This window comes from Littorina saxatilis, linkage group LG14 (genome assembly GCF_037325665.1).
Source record: "Littorina saxatilis isolate snail1 linkage group LG14, US_GU_Lsax_2.0, whole genome shotgun sequence".
In the NCBI taxonomy this organism is placed as follows: domain Eukaryota; kingdom Metazoa; phylum Mollusca; class Gastropoda; order Littorinimorpha; family Littorinidae; genus Littorina; species Littorina saxatilis.
In genome coordinates, this window is record NC_090258.1 from 13,983,293 (window position 1) to 13,996,737 (window position 13,445).

A 13,445-nucleotide genomic window follows, 5' to 3' on the forward strand; every position below is an offset into this window, starting at 1 on the left:
ACTTGATGATGTCTTACAAGTTCTACTTGGTATATGTAATTATGCACACTTTAAAAATATTTGGTTAGGTGAATTTCAAATGATTATTGAGAAAGAAAAACACCTAATGAAATCAACTTTATATAATTATATTAAGGACAGTTGTATAAACATCCGTGCACAAACAAGTTTTAATAATTTTTGCTTTGTGACATAATAATCATTGCACTAATGTAAACAATGCCTTGCAAGAAACCTTCAAAAAATGTTGTGAACAAATAACGACAGAAGCAAATGATGATCAATTGACATTATTGCAGTCAAACCGTTGACTATATTGTTTTGTTTTTAAGGAGTTGATACCTCAAGATAATTTTATTAACATTAATATTGTGTCAGCAATCGATCACCAAATGGAGAAGAAAAAAGTGCATATGATGATTAAAACACCTGTCAAAGATAATCAAAATGAAGCAGGAAATGATAATTACGACACAAGGTATAGCGTTAAGTATAATTGAGAGTGGATGCCCTCAGTCTTAATCGAGTTATATTTCTTGCAGCTTAAGGTTCTGGTCACCTTGAAAAGCCACATACGTGTACGTGTTGCCATCTAATTAGGAAGACATTAGAGCCATTTTTGGTAATTCTGAGAGACACTGAAAAGCGACAATTTTAAGGGCCAACCTGACCTTTAAACGACGGTCCATCGACACTGGTTCAAGCTGCGGCACGCACACAAAAATCACACATTAGCAGAGCAAAGCCGTGTGGGTATACAGTTAGAAATGTCAATTAGAGACTTTAAGAAGGGCTACCACATTCATATGGTAGGCATTTTCGTGGTTGCAAAAGACACTCGGCGGGGGAACACCATGTGTCGCTAGTACAGCGGTTAAGAGGACAGAAGAATTTCGTTTCGCTGGTCGCACCGGTTCAGAAGTGTCGATCAGATAATACCAGCTGCCTCACTTCTGCTGAAACGCATCAGATACTCAGGCCACAACTCAACACATCATAAACTTTAACTGCTTCATGCATTTTTCTCCTCTAGGCGGCTTGACCAGCCGACTGAAAAGTTGAGTCGGCCTGATGTTTGGGTCGCCATCTTGAAATTTCTTTCGTCTGCTCAGTCACTCACTTACCCAATTCAAGCCTGCTTTACGGCTTTTTAAACTTGATTTTTAAAAACATTTCAATGATAAATCGCGCCTAAAGATGTCAGAGCATACATCGATTACACAAGGTAGGCATATTTTATGACTATTCGAATATAAAACGCGACCGAAGTCACTTTCGTCAGAATGACCAATTCTACGAATTTCGTTTCTCTTGGCGAAGCGAATTTCTGTTCGTAGAGATCGGAAGTCACGTGTACTCAAAAAGATGTGACGTTTTACAACCGAAAATTTTAACGAAACGAATGTGGTAGTGCTTCTTAATCTCTCTACTTCCATTCAACAGATACGCATTCACACGTCATATTTTATTAACAGGCACGCCATCGAATTTACAACAAAAAAACTCAATCCAGTTCTTGGTCTGATCCTCTTTCGGTACAATGTCGTTCCTGTAATAACACGATACCATGCTATTTTTGAGGGATGATGGTACTTCTTCATCACAAACGATATAAACGCTATACGTTCTATGTGCATCCCCGCACAAGGCCTGACATTCTTCAAGGCTCACGATTTCACAATGCAATTTGAGGGGACGTTCTTTGTAGTGCCAGCCTAGGTTTAGTTGATACTGTTCCTACAGGCTTAAGGGCATGCACTCTAATTGTTAGAGGAGTGACACTTTCATCTTATATATTCAAGTGATATTTTTCGAAATCGCAAAAACAATTACAATAATTTCATCCTCATCCTTTGATTTTCTGGGGTTAAATCGTGATATATTGAGCACAAGTAAACAGTACTGGAGTTCGGCTTTTCCATCTGAACACAAACACTGACTGTCAATTTAAATCTAGAAGCGCTGCAGTACGTGTCATGGATGCTGTATTAATATTTTTGGTCTCCTTTCAAAATGTCTTTGAGGAGAACTGTACACAACAATTACGGTCTCTAGTCTTAACACCTTTTTTCCAGTGGCTAATTTCTCCCCCAAACAAATATTACAGTTCTTGTTCGATGGTCAGAACCAAGAAAGTAATACTATCGCTAAAAAGGATAACATGTATCTAAGGTATGTAACGCATGGCTAGTGAGCACAATCACATCTCTTTTTCTCGGTAAGTTCTATAAAATACGTTTTTGACAACGTCACATTGTAATCCTTTGTTTTAATTAGTGTGCTTAGGCTGGGTTACAATCCTTTTTTTTGTTGTTACTGTGTAAGACGTCGGCCTCCTAATCAGGAGGTCGTGAGTTCGAATCCCGGTCGCTGCCGCCTGGTGGGTTAAGAGTGGGGATTTTTCCCATCTCCCAGGTCAACTTAAGTGCACACCTGTTAGTGACTTAACCCCCTTCATGTGTACACGCAAGCACAAGACCAAGTGCGCACGGAAAAGATCCTGTAATCCATGTCGGAGTTCGGTGGGTTATTGAAACACGAAAATACCTAGCATGCCTACTCAACGAAAGCAGAGTGAAGCTGACTATGCTCACTACTAATAATGAGTAATGGATTACTAGCCGAAATATTGATTTAAACTTACCTAGCCTGGTTACAGGTGTGTTTTCTTGTTATTTATATGCTCTCAGAGTATAGTCTGGGGAACCCAAATGGGCAAAAGAGCTCACACGTAACCAGAACATTCTGGAACGCTGAAGAAGAAGAAGTTACTGTGTGCTCGATAGTGCCCTACTCACTAAATACAAAATCTAGACGCTCCCAGACAGCTAATGAAACAGTCACGTAGCATACAAACCGCTGCAAAATAAAATGACGAACAGGATTCTTAAGAGTATATATTACTATTACCAGCTATTGTGTTTTCAGCGTAGCAATTGGGTCCGATATTTAGACGAGACAAGTATAATGCGACGAGTCGAAGACGAGTCGCATTATACTTGTTCGAGTCTAAATATCGGACCCTATTGCTACGCTGAAAACACAATAGCGATTATATAGCTGTTCTGACCTTGATTTGTTGTTCCAAACTTACAAAATGACAATTTTTGAGTCGATGCGTTGATCTCAGGTTTTGATAGCCGACGCCGTTTCTTATGCGCATTAGTTTTGCGCAGGCGCCACACTGACTTTGGAAAAAAAACTCGATTTAACAACACAGCTGTTAAACAGCTTTTTATTAGTTCATTCGTATACAACAAAAAGAAGTTTGAGTGTTTTTTTTCATTTTGAACAAGACTACTTATGAAGAAGACCAAAACACAACATCAACAGAAAACTAGAAACAACTGATTAGGATGCAACAAGGGGAGGAGAAGAGAACACCTACTCCGTACAACGCGAGCAGACGGCAAGAAGTTTTCAGTTTGGGTGAATGGCATTTATAATTGTCTCGTCATGAAGCGAACTTTTCAACCTAAGTTATAAACGACTACATGAATGTTAGTGCCATGGGTTGTACATCAATACTTCAGGGGGGAAGTGGGGTATTTAGTGTGGAGTTACGAGATAAGAAAAGCCGAATGCGAAACTGAGTTTGTGTTAGTCGGCAACTGAGCTCACACAGGCACACAAAAACGGCTGTTCCGTTTTACTCCCCTGTTTGTACTACATCCTTCGACTTTGGGCATTTTGTGGTGTTTAGGGACAGAAATTAATTGGTTAGTCCTGTTTCATCGGGAAGTTAGCAGAAAAAGGTATGCTATCGACATTTGTAAAGCTGAAAAACATTCCCGAGAAGAATTTCAAGTTGTCAGTGTATGCTGTTGTCGATAGAAACATCGTCGCGTGGTACAGATGGGTTAACCGGAACCATGCGTCTTTGTTATTGACAATATGCTTTTGGATATTGAGTAAAATGGCCGACTTCCGTAGCATTATGCTTTGATGATCCGAAGAGACCATCCAATCACAGCCCCCAAATTCCCCCACGTGTTCATCAGAATAGCTATATTAACAGCTATTGTGTTTTCATCGTAGCAATAGGGTCCGATATTTAGACGAGACAAGTATAATGCCGACGAGTCGAAGACGAGTCGCATTATACTTGTTCGAGTCTAAATATCGGACCCTATTGCTACGCTGAAAATACAATAGCGATTATATAGCTGTTCTGACCTTTATTTGTTGTTCCAAACTTACAAAATGACAGTTTTTGCGTCGATGCGTTGATCTCAGGTTTTGATAGCAGACGCCGTTTCTTATGCGCATTAGTTGTGCGCAGGCGCCACACTGACTTTGGAAAAAAACTCGATTTGACAACACAGCTTTTTATTAGTTCATTCGTATACAACAAAAAGAAGTTTGAGTTTTTTTTAATTTTGAACAAGACTACTTATGAAGAAGACCAAAACACAACATCAACGGAAAACTAGAAACAACTGAAGAACTAGGATGCAACAAGGGGAGAAAAAAAGAACAGCTAATCCGTACAAAGCGAGCAGACGGCAGCGACGTTTCCAGTTTGGGTGAATGGCATTTATACTTGTCTCGTCATGAAGCGAATTTTTCAACCTAAGTTATAAACGACTACATGAATGTTAGTGCCATGGGTTGTACATCAATACTTCAGAGAGGAAGTGGGGTATTTAGTGTGGAGTTACGAGATAAGAAAAGCCGAATTCGAAAATTTGTGTCAGTCGGCAACTGTGAACTAAGCTCACAGGCACACAAAAACGTTCCGTTGTACTCCCCTGTTTGTACTACATCTTTCGACTTTGGGCATTTTGTGGTGTTTAGGGACATAAAATAATTGGTTTAGTCCTGTTTCATCGGGAAGTTAGCAGAAAGGGGTATGCTATCGACATTTGTAAAGCTGAAAAACATTCCCGAGAAGAATTTCAAGTTGTCAGTGTATGCTGTTGTCGATCAGTGAAACATCGTGTGGTACAGATGGGTAAACCGGAACCATGCGTCTTTGTTATTGACAATATGCTTTTGGATATTGAGAAAAATGGCCGACTTCCGTAGCATTATGCTTTGATGATCGGAAGAGACCATCCAATCACAGCCCCCGAATTCCCCCACGTGTTCATCAGAATAGCTACGATCTTCATCTTCATGAATACAAGGGTTCCACACGCTTGAGAACACACATACAGAACATTAACAGTTAATGCTAGTTTGTTAATTGTTGCTTTTTGGGTCCAGCGGACCAAAGAGGCCAAATCAGGACCCCACAAGTTTAACATTACACATATTTAAATTAAACCAATTTTACTGAACACAATTAGGAACGTCACCCGAAGGGTACATAAAAGCTAAATCGAAACCCAACGTGACAAGGATTTTTAGAAATTCAAATCTTAAACTAAAGGCCAGACTACTTTAAAAATCCAAAGAGAGCTGTAGAGCTGACCTCTGTAAAAGTATGTTTCAAGCTAGAAGTGTCAAAATACTTCACTCGTAGATCATACAGATCAGCGTACAGTTAATGCTGTACATTGCGCAAATAATACATTGTGTTAAGATACTGTTTCGTGTGTGGCGTGTGTGTGAGTTTTGGAAAACATTTGAACTGAAAGAACATTTTGCGGTTCGTCTGTTACTTTTGCCTGAAGGCTGTTTGCCCAAAGTGTGTTTTTCTCTTTCTCTTTCTCTTTCTCTTTCTCGTTCTCTTTCCGCTTCTGTGCTTTTAATGTGTGCTTATTCAATCATACATTAAGTTTATGTTACGGTTGGGAGAGTTCCATGTGTGTGTGTGTGTGTGTGTGTGTGTATGTGTGTGTGTGTGTGTGTGTGTGTGTGTGTGTGTGCGTGTGTCTCTGTGTGTGTGTGCGTGTGTGTGTTTGTGAGCGTGTCTGTGTGTGTCTGTGTGTGTCTGCGGGCATAAATGCGTGCATGATCGTCAACACCCACACACACACACACACACGTGGCAGTCTTGCAGCTTGCTTTGCATGGTAATTTTTTATATTTATTAATTTCTGCGGAATGACATGGGTGCAACTTTCAAAACTAATTCAGCACAAAAAATCACACAAAAAACGTTCTTTTTTTAAAAGACTCTACAAGCCTGTTAATTGTGTGTATGCGTCCAAGTGAAAACGGGGCGGGAGTGGGGAGGGGAGGGGGTGGTGGGTGGATGCTCTCATTCTGCGTAAATCCTGATCGTGGTGGCTTGCATGATTTTATAAAAAAAAAAAAAATAGAAAAAAGCAGACAGATCTTTTTAAAGACGGATCGTGTCCTTCATCTAAAGTACGACGACATTTCTATTCGTTTGATAAAAATTGTAAAATATTTCCTCGATAACATCAACAAACTTGTCACAGTTTTATTCACGAGGAAGGGCGTGATGTGTTATGCGCCACCAACCTTGCGAATACTTAGCCGAGGTATTCATTGAGTAGACACGCGTGTCTCGTCTCGTCTCGTCTTTCAGAGGGTAGCTTTTTTTTCAGAGGGTAGCTAGTTATAAGCCACAGCAAAACGAATTTGGGTAAACAAATTGAAAGAGTTCATCCGCACTCCTCCTTCTGTAATGTATTCCTCACCACGCTCATCCCGCTACCTTTGTGTCGGGATAGGGGCTTGGAGGCGTGAATGGGTTGGGGATGGGGGGTGGGGGTGGAGTGACTGCGAGATAGAATAAGAGAGAGAGAGAAAGCGTGTGTGTGTGTGTTTGTGTGTGACGGTGTGTGTGTGTGTGTGTGGGGGGGGGTGTGTGTGTGTGTGTGTGTGGAAAGGGGGATGAGTACGTTAATGTGTGTGTGTCTGTGGGAGAGGGAAACAGACAGAAAGACGAACGGACAAACAGACAGACAGACAGACAGACAGATAGACATACAGTCAGAGAAAGAGACAAATATATTGACAGACAGACATATAGACAAACAGACAGACCGACAGACATGGACAGAGAAACAGACAGAATGACAGACAGACAGACAAACAGTCAGACAGAGATCACCCCCCTCACTTCTGTTTTGCGGGTGTTCGGTGGCGCGTTCAACGCCTGTAGGCCCGTTCTCCTCATCACCCACCCCCTCCCATAACCCCCCTACCCCCACTCTCCCCATCCACTTGTATTTTGCCTCTTGGAGAAAGAGAAGGTTCCGGATGTGAAACGTGATACAAGAAACTGGGAATAAAGACGATATTTAATAGCTCTGCACAATGCAGCGGCCGCCGGTGAGGGTGTGTCCCTACATCTATTTGTCCCAGCCAATGTGACATTCATATACGACGGGTATATTAACCCAGTTTGTCAACTTTGACTCAGAATGTTTGCTGAAAATGAATATGGGTGGGGTGTATTTGGTAGCCGTGAAATTTTTTTTAAAATACCATCATGATCTAAATAGAAGACTCTGACGCCAAAGCATCACACCTTATGCACAATACATTCTTTCAAATTTTAAAAAGATATGATCTAATCTGCAGAAGAAAAGAAAAATCTCTTTGAAAGGAATGCTTGTTTAATGAGACTGTCAAAATATGTTAAAAAAATCAGTTTGATGGAGAAGAAACTGAGTTTGTATGGCAACATTTGCCGCTGAAGGATTTGTTTGGAATTACCTCGTTAAGGCAATGAGCGCCACTAGAATGACCAAAATTAAACATGGAAAATATATGGAATAACTTAGTTTTCTGGGTTGTTATTGAAGTGACTTAGATAAAGAAATGAAAAAATGCGAAAACTAAAGGACATAGATTGCCGTCGCTATGGAAACTGGCATACACAGCGCCATATTGGATTTCTGAGAAACGGTTTTGACAAAAATCTACAGTTGAATTTAAATTAATTTTTGAAATAAAGATTAATGAATATGCAGTTAGAAATTCATTAATCATTATTACAAAAAATAATTTAAATTCAACTGTAGTCTTTAGTCAAATTATCGTTCTATTTGATTGCAGATACAAGTCATGTGTATCCTTGTGCCAAATATTATGCATGTCTGATGAATGATGTTGCTGTAAAACCGTTTCCTAGAAATCCAATATGTCGGCTGTTTCCATAGCAACGGCAGTCTGTGTCCATTAGTATTTAAATTTGTTCCATTTATTTGTATAATTCTCTTCAATAACTACCCAGAAAGCTAAGTTATTCCATTTATTCTCCAAGTTTAATTTTACTGCCGCTCATTGCCTTAAGTTTTTTTAAATATGCCCACAGAAGCATTTGAAGTTTGGTTGAGGGATAAATATCAAATGTAAATGAGTAAACTCTATTCCTTGCATTCTAACTGTCAAATAGTATGTATACAGATGTCTTGGAAGTTAGTTTCAATTTGTTTTTATTACGGTCTTATTCCAAGAATGAATCATAAACCGGTGCACTCACAATATAAAAAGTACGCGATTGGTGTCAATCATTAAAACAAAACTCAACGGTTTGTTTGGTTGTTGATTTATGTTCGTTCGTCGGATCGTTCGTTTATTTGTTTGTCAGTTCGATTGGTTGGTTGGTTTGTTTGTTTGTTCGTGTGTTTGTTTGTCTAAAAACGTTCACCAGCGTTGTCTTTACATGAAATCAAACAGTTCAAAGCAATACTAGTTTGTGTCGTGATATTCACCAGGTAATTCCTAATTGTTTCTGATCCCGGACACAATTTACAACATTACACTTTTTGCTTCGCAAATAGAAAAGAAAACAAGATCATAAACACATTCAACTGCACAATTTCAACATGATAACAATGTGCATTTACAGTTGCCTGCTACAGTTCGTTCGCTCTGAAAATGTACGGGACGCATGAGCACATTTCGTTTTGCATTAATGGTTCACGCTGCATCAACTTTCTACGTAGGTATACATAAGAACAGTTGTTGTTGTTTTTACCTGCTTGCAAATGCTTTTGCACAGAATTGTAGGTATGTTTTCACTGATAAGAATACCTTGCAGAAATGCCATGGATGTAAGTGCTAATGTATTACTTTGATTATTTACTAATCTATATATGCATTTGTTTTGTAGGTCATATCATGCTGAGTTTACTGTTATTGGTTCACGTCCTTTTCACGGGCAAAGTCTCTGGGCAAACAGAAGGTATGTATTTATTTCTATCTGTCTTGTTTTGGTCACCATTGTCTGTTAATCTGTCGGTCGGTCTGACTGTCTATCCGTCTGCCTGCCTCTGTCTCTATCAACTGTCTGTCTGTGTGTCTGTCTGACTGTCTGACTGTCTGTCTGTCTCACTGTCTCTGTCTGTCTGTCTGTCTGTCTCTCTCTCTCTCTCAGTCTGTCTGTCTGTCTGTCTCTTTCTCTCTCTCAGTCTGTCTGTCTGTCTGTCTGTCTGTCTCTTTCTCTCTCTCTCTTTCTCTCTCTCTCTCTCTCTCCTCTCTCTCTCTCTTTCTCTCTCTCTCTCTCTCTCCTCTCTCTCTCTCTTTCTCTCTCTCTCTCTTTCTCTCTCTCTCTCTCTCTCCTCTCTCTCTCTTTCTCTCTCTTTCTCTCTCTCTCTCTTTCTCTCTCTTTCTCTCTCTCTCTCTCCTCTCTCTCTCTTTCTCTCTCTCTCTCTTTCTCTCTCTCTCTTTCTCTCTCTCTCTCTCTCTCTCTCTCTCTCTCTCTCTCTCTCTCTCTCTCTCTCTCTCTACTTCCCTGCCCCTACTCCTTTCTATATGAAAGGATCGTGCACGTCAACCTTGGTTTTACGTTCCCTCTCTTGGTATATCGGATTGTTTTTGCTGAATTCACATTTCGTCAAGTTTTGACCAAATGTTTTAACATAGACTGGGAGCCCAGACGTGGTCTTCGTGTGTGTGTGTGTACTTATGTGTGTGTGTGTGCGGGTGTGTGTGTGTGTGTGTGTGTGTGTGTGTGTGTGTGTGCGCGTGCATGTGTGTATGTTTGTGTGTGTGTGTGTGTGTGTGTGTGTGTGTGTGTGTGTGTGTGTGTGTAGAGCGATTCCCAAAAAGCTTCTGGGTCGATCTTCATGATACTTTATATTAGAATTCCTCAACATACTCAAACGAATATGATTGAAATTTGGGTCAAGCAATTTTTAACCAAATCCTGACTATGGCATTGCAATTCAGCCTGTAAACTTAAACATTGATAAAAGTGTGTGTGTGTGTGTGTGTGTGTGTGTGTGCGGGTGTGTGTGTGTGTGTGCGGGTGTGTGTGTGTGTGTGTGTGCGCGCGCGTGTGTGTGTGTGTGTGTGTGTGTGTGTGTGTGTGTGCACGCGCGCGCGTGTGTGTGTGTATGTGTGTGTCTGTGTGTTGCGTAATTTCATTAAAACAAAACAATATACGCAACATATTTGTCTGAAATTGCACATTTCTTTGTGATCCCTGTTATGATATTATTCCCAGACGGGTCTTCCAAGTTATTTGCATGACTGTTTGGTGGTGACGTACGTCGATCGTACTCGTTTTTTACTAAAAAAAAAGTTGAGCGAGCACTAAGACGATCTCATTATTCAATGATTGAAATTATGGTCAAGCAATGTTTGACAAGGTCCACGGCAGACCATTTCAAATCGGAAGGTTGAAAAATTAATTAATCAGTTGGTTATGTTTTTGTAGATTCTGTTTAGAATTGAAATTGGTATTTTTGTCTCACTAGAAAAGTGAGATAGATCTGTTTGTGTGTATGCTTAATGAACTTTTTTATTTTTTTTATGCTCCTCACCTGCTCTGCTTGCTCTAACACGATAAGGATATGGATACGGATTATCAGTTCGTGTGTACTTACAAGTGGTACATTGATTAATTATTTTATTTTAAAAGAAGTGAAAGTAATTAGAGGCCCGAATTTGTTAATAATTTCACAATGGCCGGAGTAAGTACGCACTAACGAACTCACTGACAGGATATAACATTAATTGAGTCCGCTATCTGTTCCAGTAACAGTAATTCATTCAAGTCGGCAACCCTAGAGTAAGCAGCCAAGTACGCCTGATGGCATTACAACTCTAATAAAGTACTTACCTACTTATATTTACCTACCTACCTACCCACGCCTTGTCAATCTCGATGATGAAAGATCCCGGGTTTTAGTTTAGATTGACTAAATGCTTTGATACATCTTCACACAACTTCTGTTTCGTTATAACATGTTTACGCATGTCCTCTGACACAAGCCAGCGCTCTGTTACAACAATGCAATCTTTCTTTTCCAGGTGATGTGCGGCTAGTAGACGGTCCAAATGCTTACGAAGGACGCCCAGAGTTTTTCTCTGATGGCGTCTGGCTGAGTCTATGTGATAGGTATATGGACAACGAAGTTCCCCAAGTCATCTGCAAACAGCTCGGCTATCAAGGGTACGATATATTATTGTCTGTCTATATGATTGTTAATCTGTCCATATGGCCTTGTCTTATGTCAATCCATTAAACAATTCAACTGTCTCTTTCTTTGTCTTGCTCTCGAAGTCTCCGTCTGTTTAATAGTCCGTAAGTCTGTCTGTCTGTTTGTCTCTCTCTGTCTATCTGTCTGTGTCTGTCTGTCTGTCTGTCTGTCTGTCTGTCTGTCTCTCTCTCTGTCTCTCTCTCTGTCTCTCTGTCTCTCTCTCTCTCTCTCTCTCTCTCTCTCTCTCTCTCTCTCTCTCTCTCTCTCCGTCTCTGTCGCACACGCTCTGTCCGTCTGTTTTGTTTGTGCAGTCAATGAACGCCCCATACATGTTTTTATTGTGAAAATACTTTTTGTAACCAAAGATATCGTAAATGCATTTTTCATCTAATGATTGATTGATTGATTGATTGATTGATTAATTGGTTAAGTGATTGATTGATTGATTGTTTGTTTGATTGATTGATTAATTCGTTTATTGATTGATTGGTGGATTATTTTATTGATTTATTGATTGATCGATCGACCGATCGATCGATTAATTGAGTGAGTGAGGGATGGAGTGATCGATTAATACATTGCTTGATTGAGTGAATAGATGTATGATTTTTGCAGAAGCGGAGCAGTGAGGTACTACGCAAACTCGTACGGCGAGGCTCCAGGCGAGACGTTCAGACGGAGAATCGACTGCTCGACGTCTCACTCCGCTCTGACTGAGTGCTCCATCAGTGGGATCGAGCAAAGCTGCGACCCTCGATACACCCTCGGCGTCAGCTGCAATACCAGTGAGTACAATGTCACTTGCGTTTATTTATAACAAGCAAGTCGGGGAATGGGTGGGTGAGGGGGTGAGAGGAGGAAGTTGTTGGGTTTTTTGTTGTTGTCGATGCAGCACGCACAATTTTAAAACAATCAGGATCATCGCAATCCCTATTGATAAATGAGTGCATATTATTGACAATTACACGCGCCACTTGCACGTGTGCTGGCAACACCAGGTCATTTATAACACATTTGGATGGAAAACAAAACGTCGGACCCTTTGACAAACAGACCTAAAACTGTGTGGACTCATCATGCTCAAAAAAGCTCATTTGCGCTAGCTGTGAAGGTTTTTTGTCCAACATGTGTCGAAGAAATAAGCATTTATGTAAGTTGAATTTTAGGGGTCACATATTTCTTCAGACGTTGTACGTTGCATGATCATGAACAATTAAGAAATAGATTTGATTCAATTCCGCTTTAAACCATGTAATTGTTATTTTTAAAGGCACCCTCCACCTCCCGTAAACCACCAGTTTTAGGCCTGAGACACCCCCAGGCGTTTACAAACGTTACAAATATCGTTTTGTTTGAATATAACATCAATATAACATTTTTCAATCTGTAAACCGGCGGAGTGGTGCTTTAAGTACTTCTTATGTTGCATCGCAGCCACATCCACAACAAAGATACGGTTGGCAGGCGGAGAGAACCCGTATGAGGGTAGGATCGAAGTCTTCAAGAATGGTGTCTGGGGGACGGTCTGCAGAGACCAAAGTGCAACATACGTCCATCACGTGATCAACGCCCATATTGCATGCCGAGAATTGTTTGGGACAAGGTGAGAACTAAACTTGGCCAAACAATTATTGCAACAAATTTCGACCCCAAATTAAAGCATTATTTCCCGGTTCATTTCATTAAAACTGTATATGTCAGATATGGCCGTTCACTTGACTATCAGGATCACCTTTCGGATTAAAGATTTCATTTACAGGGATCACGTGCCCGCCGCGCAAATTAGGGTACCCTCAAAATCGAGCAGACAAAAACGGAATGCCCAATTAAAAATCGACAAAACATCACAATAGTTAAAACTTTGCAACTTTTACAGACGAGAAGAAAGTAAGATCAATGATCTACCCTGAACAGGTTGCTTTATTTGGCTAGCTTGCGTATTTTGTGTGCTATGCAATTCCGACTGATGCAGGGGTTTATCGCAAGAGCGGTCAAAAACGGGACTTTTTGCGTCATTTGTTTAGGGGTGTTACAACCAAAAGCGCTGTAATTTAGCAATGACTTAAATGCTTTTATTTGGGTGCAACAACAACAAAAACAACAAAGCACACGAAAAGACACAATTGTTGAGGATACGTATATGCATGAATA

The 13,445-nt window shown here is 40.3% G+C and overlaps 1 protein-coding gene across 1 annotated transcript in view; it reads left to right on the forward strand.

The window, feature by feature from the left end:
• Positions 1–13,445, forward strand: part of LOC138947169 (uncharacterized) — a 68,157-nt gene that overhangs the window by 278 nt on the left and 54,434 nt on the right. The window contains exons 2-5 of the mRNA XM_070318605.1: positions 8,981–9,052; positions 11,125–11,266; positions 11,910–12,079; positions 12,729–12,897. Of these exons, the coding sequence (XP_070174706.1) occupies positions 8,981–9,052; positions 11,125–11,266; positions 11,910–12,079; positions 12,729–12,897 (553 nt within the window). The remainder of the gene's footprint in view (positions 1–8,980; positions 9,053–11,124; positions 11,267–11,909; positions 12,080–12,728; positions 12,898–13,445) is intronic.